Source organism: Dasypus novemcinctus, chromosome 3, assembly GCF_030445035.2.
Source record: "Dasypus novemcinctus isolate mDasNov1 chromosome 3, mDasNov1.1.hap2, whole genome shotgun sequence".
Classification (NCBI taxonomy): domain Eukaryota; kingdom Metazoa; phylum Chordata; class Mammalia; order Cingulata; family Dasypodidae; genus Dasypus; species Dasypus novemcinctus.
In genome coordinates, this window is record NC_080675.1 from 11,833,945 (window position 1) to 11,850,699 (window position 16,755).

The window sequence follows — 16,755 nt, forward strand, 5'->3', positions numbered from 1 at the left end:
TTTATTTTTTTTTAATTTTTTTATTTTTTATTGACTTTGTAATAATATTACATTAAAAATATATATGTGAGGTCCCATTCAACCCCACCCCCCCACCCCCCCTCTCCCCCCCCCCAACAACACTCGTTCCCATCATCATGACACATCCATTGGATTTGGTAAGTACATCTTTGGGCACCTCTGCACCTCATATACATTGGTTCACATCATGGCCCATACTCTCCTCTATTCCATCATGTAGGCCCTGTGAGGATTTACAATGTCCGGTGATTACCTCTGAAGCACCATCCAGGGCAGCTCCATGTCCCGAAGACGCCTCCACCTCTCATCTCTTCCTGCCTTTCCCCATACCCTTTGTCCATTATGTCCACTTTTCCCAAACCAATGCCACCTCTTCTATGTGGACACTGGATTGGTTGTGTCCATTGCACCTTTATGTCAAGAGGAGGCTCAGATTCCACCTGGATGCTGGATGCAATCCTCCCATTTTCAGTTGTAATCACTCTAGGCTCCATGGTGTGGTGGTTGTCCTTCTTCACCTCCATCTTAGCTGAGTGTGGTAAGTCCAATAAATCAGATTGTAGGTGCTGGAGTCTGTTGAGGCTCAGGATCTGGCTATCACATTGTCAGTCCAGAGATTCAAATCCCCTAAATATATCTTAAACCCCAACATTAACTGCACCTCCAGCACATTAGCATGAAAGTCTTATGAAGGGAGATCCCATCTGAGTCCAGATTCATCACACATAAACACCATTTCCAAAGAGGGGCCATCTGCCCTGGTAGTTAACCCCATCGGCCATGACCATAACTCCCATGGGTCTCTTTAGCCCTCAAAGGAACCAATATCTGGGGGTTGTATCTGCTTTATCTGTCTCTCTGACTCTGCTCAGTTGTGCATGAGGGCAAACCTTCTGCCAGCCTCCAGACTCTTTTTTAGAAACTCGTAGCCATATAAACTCATTTCTCCTTTCCATTTCCCCCTTACTTTAGGTCAAACAGCATTTTAAAGTCATGGTATTTTATGTAGACATGGATATTCTGCTGATCCGCATTGAACCTTCCGTATAAGGTCATTTTCCAGTTGCATCATCAGTTGGTAGTTGATAGTGGTCCCTCGTTGCCAGGGAGGCTCATCCCCGGGTGTCATGTCCCACGCTGGGGGGAAGGCATTGCATTTACATGCTGAGTTTGGCTTCGAGACTGGCCACATTTGAGTAACATGAAGGCTGACAGAAGGAAATTCCCAGGCACAAAGTTGCTCTAGGCCTTGTTATTATTTTGGGTTTATCAGCTCACAAGCATAGTCATTAGTATCAGGGGCTCACTGTTGAACCCTCACTCCCTCCCGGTCCCCACCACTGTACCTGGGAGACTGTCGCTGCTCCCCTAGGGACCACGACAGAGCACCACTGGCCAGGAACCCAGTACCCCCCCTACTGTGGTTTTTAATTGTTGCCACTATGAGTATATCCAAACATTACCATGCACCCTGGACATATGTTCTGTACAGCTCCCTGTCAGTCATATATCACCTGTCATTGGTATCCCATACCAGTATCCCTCCATTGCCATTGTTGAAACACTCTGTGATCCAGAACTCCCCGAAATTTGAAGCCCAATATAATGTCATGGTCCCTTACTAGGGAATGGCATATAGCGATGAGTTTAAAGGATAGATAAAGAACTTGGATAAAGTTAGATAAAGAACTTAGATAAAGAATGTTGACTTGAAAAAATTCCACATCCTATTTTTTTCTTTTTCCCCCCCCCCCCCCAATTATTCAGCTTTTCTTCAGAGGAGTCCTAGACCACAGCAATGTATATATATAATATACAGCACTCCCACACATCCACCAGAAAACCTTTTCCCTTCCACAGTGATACTCTTACGCCCTATTCATATCATATTTACTTAAAGTGATGTACAGAGTCTGAGACATTAGCTTTCTAACAAGGTGACATCTGTGTTTACATTATGGTGCATACTTTAGGATACACAGTTCTTTACATTTTTAGTTATCCTATGTTTTACATTATGGTTTACATTATCAGTCTGTCATCTCCTATATGTTATGGTGTAATATTACATGTTTTATATCCATCCTTGTGTACTCTCAAGAAACTCCTCTCTTACCCCCCATTTACTTTGGTTCCACACATTTAACGTCCATTTTCCCTTCCACCTTGGTGCCCTCAGTGATAGCCAACCTCCGTTTCCTGAGGAGCCACTTCCAGAGATAGATGGAATAGTGTTCAGGGCCTAACTTGCTCAACTGCCCCAATGCCCTGGGAGCCACCCTTTCTCTCGAGGGATACAGTTCCCTCTATTGGATGGCATTAGTCCTCCCCAGGATGTGGGTCCACCCCCACTCTCACTACTTGGGTTTCTACCCCATGGTGTCACCCACTCTGGCAGAATGAGCATTTAGACATTCCCCAGGAGCCCGTCCTGCATCAGACCCTCCCCTCCGAGCATTCTAAACAGGTAACCCTCTTTATTATATTTTGATATGATTTTCTCGGCATTTTACTCTCCACCAACACCTGACCCTCTCCTGGTTCGTATGCTACCCCTCCCTCCCCCCACTTTTGGGCAACGTTACCCACCCGTCCCTCCCCAGCCACCCTCAAACCCGCAAAGCCCCAAGCAAAGGCAACCCCTTGCCCCCCTTTTATCTCTTCTTTGTGTTCATACTTACCACCATCTCGTCTTAAATTCCACCCCTGCAGACATCGGCTCATATCCTTCCTCCACCCTCCGATTTCCTGCAAGCCTATCGTTCAGTCTCTTGCTATCTAGGGCAGCTTGTTTATTTCATATCATTGAGGTCATGTAGTATTTGTCCTTCAATGTCTGGGTTGCTTCACTCAACATAAGGTTCTCAAGATTCATCCATGTTATCACATGTGTTTGTAGTGTGTTTGTTCTTACAGCCGAGTAGTATTCCATTGTGTATATATACCACATTTTATTGATCCACTCGTCTGTTGATGGGCATTTGGGTTGATTCCAACTTTTGGCAATAGTGAACAATGCTGCTATGAACATTGGTGTACATATATTGGTTTGTGTTCTTGTTTTCAGTTCTGCTGGGTATATTCCCAGCAGTGGTATTGCTGGGTCATATGGCAAATCTATGGCTAGTTTTTTGAGAAACCGCCATACTGTTCTCCAGAATGGTTGGATCCTTCTGCATTCCCACCAGCAGTGGATGAGTGTTCCCCTTCCTTCACATCCTCTCCAGCACTTGTATTCTTCTGTTTTTTTCATAGCTGCCAATCTTATGGGTGTAAGATGGTATCTCATTGTGGTTTTGATTTACATTTCCCTGATAGCTAGAGATTTGGAACATTTTTTCATGTGCTTTCTTGCCATTTGTATTTCTTTTTCGGAGAAGTGTCTGTTTAAGTCTTTTTCCCATTTTTTAAATGGATTGTTTATCTTTTTATTTTCAAGATGTAGGAGTTCTTTATATATGCAAGTTATAAGTTTCTTATCAGATATATGATTGCCAAATATTTTCTCCCACTGTGGGCTCCCTTTTTACTTTCTTGACAAACTCCTTTGAGGTGCAGAAGGCTTTAATTTTGAGGAAGTCCCATTTATCTATTAGTCTTTTGCTGCTCGTGCTTTTGGTGAGATATTCATAAATCCATTACCTATTACAAGGTCCTGTAGATGTTTCCCTACACTGCTTTCTAAGGTTTTTATGGTCTTGGCTCTTATATTTAGGTCTTTGATCCATCTTGAGTTGATCTTTGTATAAGGTGTGAGATGGTAATCCTCTTTCATTCTTCTACATATGGCTATCCAGTTCTCCAGACACCATTTGTTGAATAGGCCACTCTCTCCCAGTTGAGAGGGTTTGGTGGCTTTATCGAATATTATGTGGTTGTATATGTGAGGTTCTATATCAGAGCTTTCAATTCGATTCCATTGGTCTATATGTCTCTCCTTATGCCAATACCATGCTGTTTTCACCACCGTAGCTTTATAGTATGTTTTGAAATCAGGTAGTGTGATTCCTCCAATTTCGTTTTTCTTTTTCAGTATGTCTTTGGCTATTCGGGGTCTCTTTCCTTTCCAAATAAATTTCATAGTTAGTTTTTCTAGTTCCTTAAAGAAGGCTGCATTGATTTTTATTGGGATTGCATTGAATGTGTAGATCAATTTTGGTAGGATAGACATCTTAATAATGTTCAGTCTTCCTATCCATGAACAAGGAATAGTCTTCCATTTATTTAGGTCTTCTTTGATTTCCTTGAACAATCTTGTATAGTTCTCAGTGTATAAGTTCTTTACCTCTTTAGTTAAATTTATTCCTAAGTATTTGATTTTTTTATTTACTATTGTGAATGGTATTTGTTTCTTGATTTCCTCCTGATCTTGCTCATTATTGGTGTACAGAAATGCTACTGATTTTTGCGCATTGATCTTATAACCTGCGACTTTACTAAACTCATTTATGAGTTCTAGAATCTTCGTTGTAGATCTCTCAGGGTTTTCTATGTATAGGATCATGTCATCTGCAAATAATGAAATTTTGACTTCTTCCTTTCCAATTTGAATGCCTTTTATTTCTGGTTCTTGCCTCAGTGCTCGAGCAAGTACTTCTAAGACAATCTTAAATAGGAGCGGCGACAGTGGGCATCCTTGTCTTTTTCCTGAGTTTAGAGGGAAGGAGTCTAGGATTTCTCCATTGTAAACAATATTGGCTTTAGGTTTTTCATATATACTCTTTATCATGTTCAAAAAATTTCCTTGTATTCCAATCATTTGGAGTGTTTTTATCAAGAAAGGGTGCTGTATTTTGTCAAATGCTTTTTCTGCATCAATAGATATAATCATGTGATTTTTTTCCTTCAATCTGTTTATATGGTGTATTACGTTGATTGATTTTCTTATGTTGAACCATCCTTGCATACCTGGGATGAATCCCACTTGGTCGTGGTGTATAATTCGTTTAATGTGTTGTTGAATACGATTAGCAAGTATTTTGTTAAGTATTTTTGCGTCTAGGTTCATTAGAGAAATTGGTCTGTAATTTTCCTTTCTTGTGATGTCTTTGTTTGGCTTTGGTACTAGGGTAATGTTGGCATCATAGAAGGAGTTGGGTAATGCTCTTTCTGTTTCGATGGTTTGGAATAGTTTCAGCAGGATTGGTGTCAGTTCTTTCCGGAATGTTTTATAGAATTCACCTGTGAAGCCATCTGGCCCTGGGCTCTTCTTAGTTGGGAGATTTTTAATAACTGATTCTATCTCTCTGCTTGTGATTGGTTTGTTAAGATCATCAATTTCTTCTTTTGTCAATATGGGCTGTTTATGTGTTTCTAGGAATTTGTCCATTTCCTCTAGATTGTCATTTTTGTTGGAATATAGTTTTTCAAAATATCCTCTTATGATAGTCTTTATTTCTGTGGGGTCAGTGGTGATATCGCCTTTCTCATTTCTTATTTTGTGTATTTGCATCTTCTCTCTTTTTTTCTTTGTTAGTGTTGCTAAAGGTTTGTCAATTTTGTTAATCTTCTCAAAAAACCAGCTCTTGGTCTTGTTTATCTGTTCAAGTGCTTTCTTATTTTCTATTTCATTTAGTTCTGCTCTTATCTTTGTTATTTCCTTCCTTCTTCTTCCTGTTGGGTTACTTTGTTGTTGTTTTTCTAATTCCTTCAAATGTGCAGTTAGTTCTTCAATTTTTGCTCTTTCTTCTTTTTTGATATATGAATTTATGGCTATAAACTTCCCTCTCAGTACTGCTTTTGCTGCATCCCATAAATTTTGGTATGTTGTGTTATCATTATCATTTGTTTCAAGGTAGTCATTGATTTCTTTTGAGATTTCCTCTTTGACCCACTGTTTTTCTAAGAGTGTGTTGTTTAATTTCCAAATCGTGGTGTGAAATCTGGGCTTCTTTCCCTTGCAAATCTCCAGCTTGACTCCACTGTGGTCAGAGATAATGTTTTGTATGATTTCAATCTTTCTGAATTCGTTCAGCCTTTCTTTGTGGCCTAGCATATGATCTATCTTGGAGAATGATCCATGTGCGCTTGAGAAAAATGTATATCCTGCTGTGTTTGGGTGTAGCGATCTATATATGTCTATTAGATCGAGCTCCTCTAATATACTATTCAGATGTTTTGTTTCTTTGGTGATTCTCTTTTGAGATGTTCTGTCCAGAGTTGATAGTGGTGTATTAAAATCCCCCACTATAATTGTAGATGTATCTATTCTTTCACTTAGTTTTTCCAGCGTTTGCCTGACGTATTTAGAGGCACCCTTGTTAGGGGCATAGATATTTATGATTGTTCGATCTTCTTGACAGATTTTCCCTTTGACTAAAATGTAGTATCCTTCTTTGTCTCTCACAATTGTTTCACATTTAAAGTCTATTTTGTCTGATATTAATATAGCTACTCCTGCCTTTTTTTGGTTATTGTTAGCTTGTATGATTGTTTTCCAGCCTTTCACTTTCAATCTCCATGCGTCTCTGGGTCTAAGATGTGTCTCTTGTAGACAGCATATGGATGGGTCATATTTCCTTATCCAGTGTCCCAGTCTGAATCTTTTGATAGGTGAGTTTAATCCATTGACATTCAGTGTTATTACTATCAAGGAATTATTTGTGTTAGCCATATTTTGATTGGATTTGTGTTTGTCATATTTTGTTTGTATATTTTTTTTTTTGTCTTTTTTGTTGTTGTTGTTGGTCTTATACTCTCCTCCAACTTTGCCTTTCCTGTTTTTTCCTTTCTTCCTGCAGAACTCCCTTTAGAATTTCTTGAAGGGGAGGTTTCTTGTTGGTATACTCTTTCAGTTTCTGTTTGTCTGCGAATATTTTGAACTCTCCATCATGTTTGAATGCTAGTTTAGCTGGATAGAGTATTCTTGGTTGGAAATTTTTTTCCTTTAGTACCTTGACTATATCATAGCACTGTCTTCTTGCCTCCATGGTTTCAGAAGAGAGATCAGCACTTAATCTAATTGAGCTTCCCTTGTATGTGATGGTTTTCTTTTCTCTTGCTGCTTTTAGGATTTTCTCTTTGTCTTGAGCATTGGATAATTTGACAAGTATATGTCTTGGGGTGGGCCTGTTGGGGTTTATGACTTGTGGAGTGCGCTGTGCTTCTTGGATATGTACATCTGTCTCTTTCAGTAGATTTGGGAAGTTTTCAGCCATTATTTCCTGCAACACTCTTTCTGACCCCTTTCCCTTCTCTTCACCTTGTGGAATGCCTATAATACGTATGTTTGAGCGTTTTGCATTGTCATTCAGGTCCCTAAATCCTAATTGGATTTTTTCTATCTTCTTATTGACCCCTTCTACTATCTGTTTGATTTCTGATGTACTGTCTTCCACATCACTAATTCTCTGCTCTGTCTCTTCTAGTCTGCTGATATTTGCTGCAAGTGTATTTTTGATTTCTTGAACTGTGGTGTTCATTCCCATCATATCTGTTATGTTTTTGCGTATGTCTGCAATTTCCCCTCCAAGTGATGTCTTCATGTTGTTAACCTCTTTCATTACTGCATCAAATTTGTCGGTGATAAATGTTCTGAGATCTTTCATTGCTTGTGCCAAGTTTTGCTCCCCTTCGTGATTATTGGTTTGTTGATTGGATTCAGCCATGTTTTCCTGATTATTGGTTTGGTTCGTAGATTTTTGTTGCTTTCTGGTCATCTCTTTATTTTGACGAATTTAATCAGTTCCTTAGCTTCTTTGTCTGCTCTTGGAGGTTAATTAGTTGTTATTTTTGCACAGGTGTTATATCTTCTCTTTGTCACTTTTTTCTTCTTATTCTAGTTACTTGTTGTTGGTTAAGTTCACTTTAGAGGAAAGTATTAGTGTTGGGGAAAGGCAATTGTGTAAGCAAGGGAAAAGTGTAAAGTTGTATTGGTGATGTATGTTAATAAAGCAGGAATATGAGATCTGGAAGGATGGAGGTTAGATTCATGTAGATTGTATAGAGTTATAGCTGTAGGTAGAGTACCTTTTATGAAGTTGATGACTGAATTTGGGAGGAATATGGTATGAACTACACAGCTATTGTTTTCATGAGAGAGGGAAAAAGAAAAGAAAGGTAATAGTTTCAAGAGTGGATAATAGACAGAAAACAGAACAAAGGTATTAGAAATTAAGAGTTAGACACTTTGTGGATCAAAGAACGGGAGGTGGGGGGTGGAATATAGGAGAGACAGTAGATGATAGTGGATATCAAGATGCAGGGGAAGGGGGATAGTGTAGGTAGCCTAAATCAGTTCACACAGAAATGAGGCAGTGGAGGATGGGAAAACCCAGCAAATGTGAGGTGTTCCCTGTAGCACCTATTGTATACTTGAATTAAAGTAAAAATAAGTGGAAGATGAGGGACAAGAGGGAAAGAGAAAACCGAAAAAAAAAAAAAAAAAAAAAAAAAACTAATTATAATAAAGAAAAAAGAAAGGCAAGAAGAAAGGAAGAAAGAAAAAGAGGATGGGCAAACGGTGGGGAACGGATAGGGAGAAGAGAGATACAGGTACACACGTGTCACAATTGCAACACTATCTAAAACAACAACTTCCCCCGCTTTGCCCTAAAACCCCCCCGTCTGTCTGCCCAAATGGGTCTGCAAGCACCTCCCTTCCCACAAACCCCCAATAGGCCGCCCAGGGCCCACGAACTCCCCAGTACTGCAGATGCTCAAAAAAAAAAAAAAAAAAAAAAAAAATTAAGTAAAATTAAAAAAACAAACAAACAAACAAACAAAAAAAAACAAAACAGAAACCCCTCCGCAGGCCCGGCTCCGCCCGCCGCGGAGGCTTGGACCGGCTCTGCCCGGCTCCTCACGCCGCCTTGGCCTGGCCTGGCTCCGCCCAGCTCCGCTCGCTACAGCGGCCCAGCCGGCTCCGGCATCCACCTCCCGCCACCGCGGCCTGGACCGGCCCTGCCCGGCTCCGTACCCGCCGCGGCCTGACCCGGGCCCGCCCGGCTCCAAACGCTACCGCGGCCCGCAGCCGGGGCCTGAACCGGCCCCGCCCGGCTCCAAGCGCTACCGCGGCCCGGCTCGGCCTGGCTCGGCCCCGCCCGGCCCCGCTCACCGCCGGCGCAGCGCGGCCCGGCTCCGGCGTCCGCCGCTGCGGCCCGGCCTGGCTCAGCCCCACCGAGCGGGGCTAGATGCCTCGTCTCCGCCTACCCAAGAAGGGAATCCTCTACAGGTAGCTGGGATCTCCGTGTATATTTCACAGACGAATCCTCTCTGTTACCTTCCCTCCAAATCGATGTCCAGACACCTCTAAGTATTTTATTATTATTTATATTTTCCAAACTGTCACTGATCTTTTCATTTATGGCATGTAATATTTTGATGAGCAAAAGAAAATATTTCTTCCAGTCTTTTTTTTTTTTTTTTGTCAAAAAGCAAAACAGTATTGCTTACTAAATGTTCAGTACTTATTGACAAGGCTGACACAGTGAAGTCCATGCTTATTTTGATTAGATTTAATTTAATTTTATAATATTTACTCTTTTTCTGAGTCCCAAAATTTGTAGTCTTTTGTGCCATAATGTTGGATAATGTTGAATTTTCCATTGATAATGATATATAAAAATAGGAGCAATTATTTTGTATTTTTGTGTGTGTTCTAATTTACGTTGTCCTGAACTGGTATAATATTTCTAAGAACTAAGGAAAGTAGATACAAACCTAGATTATATATCAGGGTAAATATCAGAAGAAAAAAAATGAAGGACTAAAAGGCTTTTTTTTAACTTTTTATTTTGAAACAATTTCAAGCTTAAAGTTGTAAGAATACTCAACTCCCATATATACCCTTTACCCAGAGAGACCCATTCAGGTTTTGTGAGGATGTCCTTTGTAGCAAAAGAATTCTATCCAGTATCATGGGTTGTACTTGCTTGTCACATCTCCCTAGTCACCTCCAGCCTGAAAGTATTCTTCATTCTTTTCCTTGACTTTAATGACCTTGAAACTTCTGAAGATTACAGGCCCGTAATTTTGTAGACTTGTCTCTCAATTTAGGTTTAGCTTATATTTTCTCATGAGGAGACCCAGGTTATAAATTTTTGGCCAGCATACCACTCAAGTGATGCTGAGTTTCCAGCTCACCCAGTGGTGAACGGTTTCTCTCTAAAGTTACCTTTTCTCTCTTCATGCCAGTATTTCTTAGGGTAATACTTTTTAAAATTTTTCCCCTGGAGGTACCAGGGATTGAATCTGGGACCTAGTACATGGGAAGCAGGTGCTCAACTACTGAGCTACACCTGCTCCCCATAGGATGATACTTTGAAACTATATAAAGTTTATTCCTCTTTCCAGTTTCACCCATTAGGTTAAGCATTCATTGCTGTTTCTTGCCTGAATTAATTATTACTGTGATGGTTGCTGAATGGTTATTTTGAGTTTCCATTATTCTTTGTACATTTATTAGTGGGCATTCTACTGTAAGGAAGGCTTTCTCTTCATTTATTTGTTTATTTTTTTTAACCTCAGTCTGAACTCATGAACTCCTGCTTTATTCAATGGGTTATATAACCTGTTACTATTTATTATTTATTTTGATGTTAAAATTTTCCCAGGTTTGGCCAATGGGAACCCCTTTCCTTCTGGCTTCCGTGTCTTTTTTTAACATGTACCATTGTTCTTTGAAAACTTCCTTATTTTATGACATGATAAGTTGTTGTAGGCTCAATTCATACTTTCCCTGCTCCAGCCTTGGATTTGACTATTTGTCTAAGAGGCCCTGACTCATTTAGTGGAGAGTGAATTGTGTTTAGAAATTAAGATTTGGGCACAAGGAGTATTTGTTGCTGTTGAGTTTTGTTACTGCCAGGTTCTTTAGGCAACAGAGCTAGAAAATAAATCATGTATAGACCTACATTAACATTTACATCTGCATTTATTTCTATATCTAACTACCTGTCCGTTGACACCTCCAGTTTCAGTCACTGTTGGGTTCATTCTAGATTTCTTCCTTTCTATTTTTGTACCTCTCCTCTAATAGTGAGAAACCTGGTCCCATTCCTTAAAGTAATTACTTATGCCCTCAATTCCCCTGTATATAACTGCTCTTTCTGTGTTATAGGAATGACACCACTCTTGGGTACCCTGACTCTTGCAGGGCTGCTATCCACTCTGACACCCTCCTTGCATATGTCCTGGCCCTAACTGGGCTGACTTTCTGCCCCATCACCCTCTTTTCTCAGACCCCAACTCCCTCCAAGCTACCTCCTCCCCTTATCAGCCATCTTGTTGTGCTACTGCTCGGTGGTCTTCCTACTCTGATGCCCTCATTGTACTAGAACTGGGGTGGCCTCCTGCCTGATGCTTTTCTTGCACAGGCTCTGATAGTTGCTGACAAATAGAAAATTATTAAGGAACAAACATTGGCAACATGTTGTCTTAATGGATTCAAAACAGTACTTTCTGCACTACCCAGTAGACACACGGACACATATGGCTATTGAAATTCATGTTATAATTTTAAATTAAATTAAATTCAGTTTCTTATTTGTGCTCACCACATTTCAAGTGCCCAGTTGCCACAGGTAGCTAGTGGCTACTGTATTGGACAGTGTAGATATAGAACATCATCACAAAAGGTTTTGTTGCACAGCATTCTTTACCTACTGAAAGTTTAAGGCAATGAAATTCAAACTCCAAATATAAATACTAATCCAGAAGAGGGAAAGAGGCTCACAAGAAACTAAAATTTAGGTTGTAAAATAGCAATATGAAATTTTTCCATCTATTTATCAATTGTGGATTCAGCATCAGAATTTCTTTTTCTTCACAGATACTGTGCTAGATTACCAAGTGATCCATTTACTCATCTAGCTCCTAAATGTAGAACACGAGAGTTGCCTGATGGTACATTTTACTCAACTCTTTATCTGCCAATTAACTCACCTCTTCGAGCCTCCATTGTTGTAAGTTTAGAAAAAAAAAATCATTGTGCCTTTAAAGAATGTTATTAATGGATTTTTTCCAGCTTCTTTAATACTGTGCAAGTTATGGGTAAATTCGGTTTTAAAATCTACTTCTAAGAGTAGGCTTATCAATCTCATGTAAACTACACTTGAAAATCTTCAGTAGACTTTATAACTTATTAGACTCCTAGAATTGGACTAGAAGACCTCTGAAATTTTCTCCAAGATCTTATCAACAAATATTTCTGACCGAAGGATTCAGCTGCATCTTAGATATTTTCAGTTAAAGAGAACTCAAGTAAATGTAGTTGAGCTGCTCTAGTTATTTTGTTATTGACTCAAAAATTTGCCTTTCTAGAAATGATATGGTTCAAGTGGTTGAGTACCTGCTTCCCACATGGGAGGTTCTGGGTTCGATCCCTGGTATTTCCTAAAAACTAAAAAATAAACAATAAACAAATGGAAAAACCAACTCAGGGGAGTTGATGTGGCTCAGTGGTTGAGTTCCGGCTTCCCACAATGAGGTCCGGGATTCAATCCCTGGCCCTGGTACCAAAAAATAAAAAAATTAAAAAAATCTGCCTTTCTGTAACTGCTGTCCTTAGTCCCACACTGATTTCCTGATAGTATGAAATGGCTCATTTTTATTGTACTTAAAAAATTGTTGAGCACTACTAATGCATGCTACAGTTACATCCCAATATAGCTTTATTTTTTGTTTTTGTTATATATTTCCAGATTAGCAAAAATAAGGTACTCTAAAATATTGAAATTTAAGTTCATCAAAAATGTAAAATCTTAATTATAGTTCTTTTAGTTTTTTGCTGTGCAGGATTTTTAAAGATCCCTGTTTCAAAAATATGGAGATCAGGAAACTCATCTTGCTGGCATTTTCTGAAATAAAGAATTTTGTTCTGGTAAATTGAACTTCAAAGATATTGAGATAGAGACTTTGTAGGTCTTTTCATGTGCTTGTGATAATATGGTTACGTACATATTCAATGAAAAGGTTTTCTGTTTCTTTCAGGGCCCACCAATGAACTGTATACGATTGGCTGAGAGAGTTGTAGCTCTCATTTGCTGTGAAAAACTGCACAAAATTGGTAAGTCTATTTTAAAAGCACATGTAAAAGAAAAATAAAGTTACTAACATTGTAAAAAAAAAAAAAAGCCTACCAAGGACTTTATAGATCTGTAAGGATTTTGTAGTGCTGTGAACTTGCTTTGGTGAATGCAGATGTAGAAATTACGTAATTTGAAGATTCTACCATGTTGCAGGAGTTCCTTGTTTTCCACAGCTTGACTGCAACTACTGTAATTTATTTGCTTCCTTTACTGACCTCTTTTGAATGTGTAAAGATCTTTTATCTGTTAAATCATGAGTGTTTCTTTGGTGATATACCAGTCCCTCATATTAGTGTATAGTAGTGCATAAATTAATCCATAATGGTTGTTTTTTTTTTTTAGTGGCAGTATTTTCTGTGCCCTTTACTGACTGTTTAAAAGTGGTGGGTCTTGCTGTTTTTCTGTTGAGATGTTTTTATTTTTGAATCTGAGGAGGGAATTTGTTCTCCTGCTCTCACTGAATACGTGATTGCCAAAAAAGATTTTACCTGAAGAGTCACATCTGATGATGTTCACATTATTAATAGCAACAGCGATGCTTCAGTTCTCATTACTCTTCCAGCTCTTCCTAAGAGGGTGCTTTTCTGGACGATTTACTAATTAATTAGGCAAAATCTGGGTTGTTTATGTTAATTCTCCTTTTAAATTTCTTAGGTGAACTGGATGATCATTTGATGCCTGTTGGGAAAGAGACTGTTAAATACGAGGAAGAGCTTGATTTACACGATGAAGAAGAAACCAATGTTCCAGGAAGGCCAGGTTCCACAAAACGAAGACAGTGCTACCCAAAAGCAGTTAGTATTGATAAAAACTGAATAAAAGTCTAGCCTTTTCCAACTTTTTATTTCCTGCTACATCAAATTTGAATTTGTCTTCTTGACTTTCCAGGCCCTTGTAATTTGGCCCCGTCTGGATCTCAGCTCATTCCTCCCCCTTTCACAGTTTCTTTCAGACAAGCCCCTTCACTTTCATATGTACATTCTGTGCTCATTCCCATTTTAAACATTGTTTTTGCTGGTTTCCTCATGAAGATCCTTAGGCTTATCCATCAGATTTTACCTGGAATGAGTTTATTTCATTTAAAGTGATACTTTTTGTTTCATTTATTTTAGGAGTAAGAGTCTTGCTTTCCATATGAATGAGGCTAAGATAAAAGAGGATTTGTATGATAAAACAGGCAAGCAAAAAGATGCCCTCTCAAATGATGGGGCACACTGGAAAGGTATAAGCATAAGTATCTGTGAAGAGTTAGGACCTGGGCTCCTAGGAGGTGAAAAGTATTATTTCAGTGAACTGTGTCTAGTTTGATCTGTGACATCTTAGCAGGATTCACACATGAAAACAGCTCTGAATCTGACTTGTTATTACCATACTGGTGAGAAGTACTTGTTTTTAAAATATTTATTAATATTTTCAAGTTTCATATCATAAAAACCCCAAACAAACAAAAGTTTGCTTTGTACTTTCAACTTAGACTAAAATGTGCAGTGCTTTTGTTTTGCTTTTACGTTTTCAGATTTGACTTTAAAATTTTTTTTAAATTTGCATGTAGTTAAGCATTTTCATAATTCAAAATCATGTTTGTTTTTTTGAATTCACAAATTGTTAGAGGAAAGGCGCTCACTGGTGCATGGAGACTGAGGATTGCAGACAGAAAGTTTATTGGGAAGCTCTCCCAACAGACGGGGTCTGAAGAATAGACAGCCCACCACTGGCAGAAGCAGTCATGAATTTATATAGTATATCTGTAGGCAGGAAAATGCTTGGTCAGTGGGAGGGGTTTGGGGCTTGGGTAAGACCTGAGGGCCAGTAAGTAACTGTGGAGGTGATTTTTTTCCCTTGCATGACTAGGGGGTGGTGGGCTAGAGGTAGTGAATTTTAGGGATGCCAGAGGGGTTGGTGGTGCCAATTGGTGAGGAAATGAGCTGTAGCTGAACATGTAGGCTCTGTATGAGGGGCTGCTCTATGTCATGACAATGCAAGTCACTCATAACCATGTAAACCTTGTTATCATTTAATTGTTAGAAACTTTGAAAGGGAGAAACGTCTAACACAAATATTACCCATTTTCCTAAAGGCTTGTTTTCCCCCTACCCATTTTTCCTATTCTAACATTTACTTAGAGATCACTGGGCTAGTTTCATATGATAAATGGTAAGCGTTCTGAGAAGCATAGTGTTGCCTTACAGCCTATTTAATTAATTGATACAGCCACTATTATTTGGTATTCTATTAGCCATAACCCTCTCTTAGCCATCATTTTCTATATCTTTTAACTAAAGAAGCAATTATTTATGTAATTGAGCCTTAGAAGCTGAGACCCTACTGTGTAGGATTGTATTAAAATTGAACGTTTAGAAATAATCTCAGATTATCTCTTAAATTATGCATCACTTGTATAACAAGGTAGCCATTAAAAATGATGATATTGATTCATATTGACCCTTGAAAGATATTCTTAATGAAGTAGCTGGATGATAAAAAAAGGAACTTATAGCACATCTATATTGTATGATTCCATTTTAATGAAAAATATATATGTGTATGTGATTATATGCATTGGTGCTGGGGTCTGGATGGCTCTATGGTATATCAAGATGTTAATAAAGGTTATTGCTGAGCGATAGCATTATGGGTCATTTTAAAAAACTTGTCCACCTTTATTTTCTGATAGTCCTAGAGTGACTAAAAACTTAAAAAACCCAAGGAAGAAAAGAGTCTCTCATCAAAAGAAGTAGATTAAATGAATGGCACTTAAAAAAAAACACTGCAAAAAAAACAAAACCAAACCAAAAAAACAACACTGCAGTGTTTGGTTTTTTAAAATATCATTTTGGTGTTAGGTTTACAGTCACGTACGCATTCTAAGGTAAATGAATTGGGCCATGGTACAGCCCAGACTTGAGAAGTGCTTACTTCCCCAGCTGGGTTACATAATTAGGAGGCCTTGTGAACTGAGAATTTTCTTAGATTTTTCTCATGAGCTTTTAGTAAAGGCAGTAAAGCTTTTAGTAAAGAGTCTATTACACTTGAGCTGATGCTTGATTTTTCTCTCCTACTCTAGATTCCAGAGTGTTTGAGGGATAGTTATCCCAAACCTGATCAGCCCTGTTACCTGTATGTGATAGGCATGGTTTTAACTACTCCTTTACCTGATGAACTCAACTTTAGAAGGCGAAAGCTCTATCCCCCGGAAGATACTGCAAGATGCTTTGGAATACTGACAGCTAAACCCATACCTCAGGTAAATACCTGATAATGACTATATTAAAGTATCTTGGTTTTTTTTACAAAAAAGGAAAAAAAAATTGTGTAAGTGCCTTTTGTTACCTCAGTATGTTTAATGTTTTAAAAGTTGAGGTGTCTCCCTTTTTCACCAATAGAAATCATCATTTCTTTTCTGAAGTGATATTTGTAATGAAATAGAATAACCTGTTAACCTTGGGGGTGGGATGTGTGCTTTGTTTTCTTTTTCCTAAGATTCCACACTTTCCTGTGTACACACGCTCTGGAGAGGTTACCATATCTATTGAGTTGAAGAAGTCTGGTTTCACATTGTCTCTACAAATGCTCGAATTGATTACAAGACTTCACCAGTATATATTTTCACATATTCTTCGGCTTGAAAAACCTGCACTAGAATTTAAACCTATAGATGCTGATTCAGCATACTGTGTTCTACCTCTTAATGTCGGTAAGAAGGACC

At 38.8% G+C, this 16,755-nt stretch overlaps 1 protein-coding gene across 2 annotated transcripts in view; it reads left to right on the plus strand.

Annotated features, from left to right (window-relative positions):
* The window catches only part of DICER1 (dicer 1, ribonuclease III), a 100,046-nt gene that overhangs the window by 61,504 nt on the left and 21,787 nt on the right, over positions 1–16,755 (plus strand). For both annotated transcript variants that reach the window (XM_071213716.1, XM_071213714.1), the window contains exons 14-18: positions 11,792–11,924; positions 12,952–13,027; positions 13,704–13,843; positions 16,114–16,293; positions 16,530–16,743. In XM_071213716.1, coding sequence (XP_071069817.1) covers positions 11,792–11,924; positions 12,952–13,027; positions 13,704–13,843; positions 16,114–16,293; positions 16,530–16,743 — 743 coding nt within the window. The remainder of the gene's footprint in view (positions 1–11,791; positions 11,925–12,951; positions 13,028–13,703; positions 13,844–16,113; positions 16,294–16,529; positions 16,744–16,755) is intronic.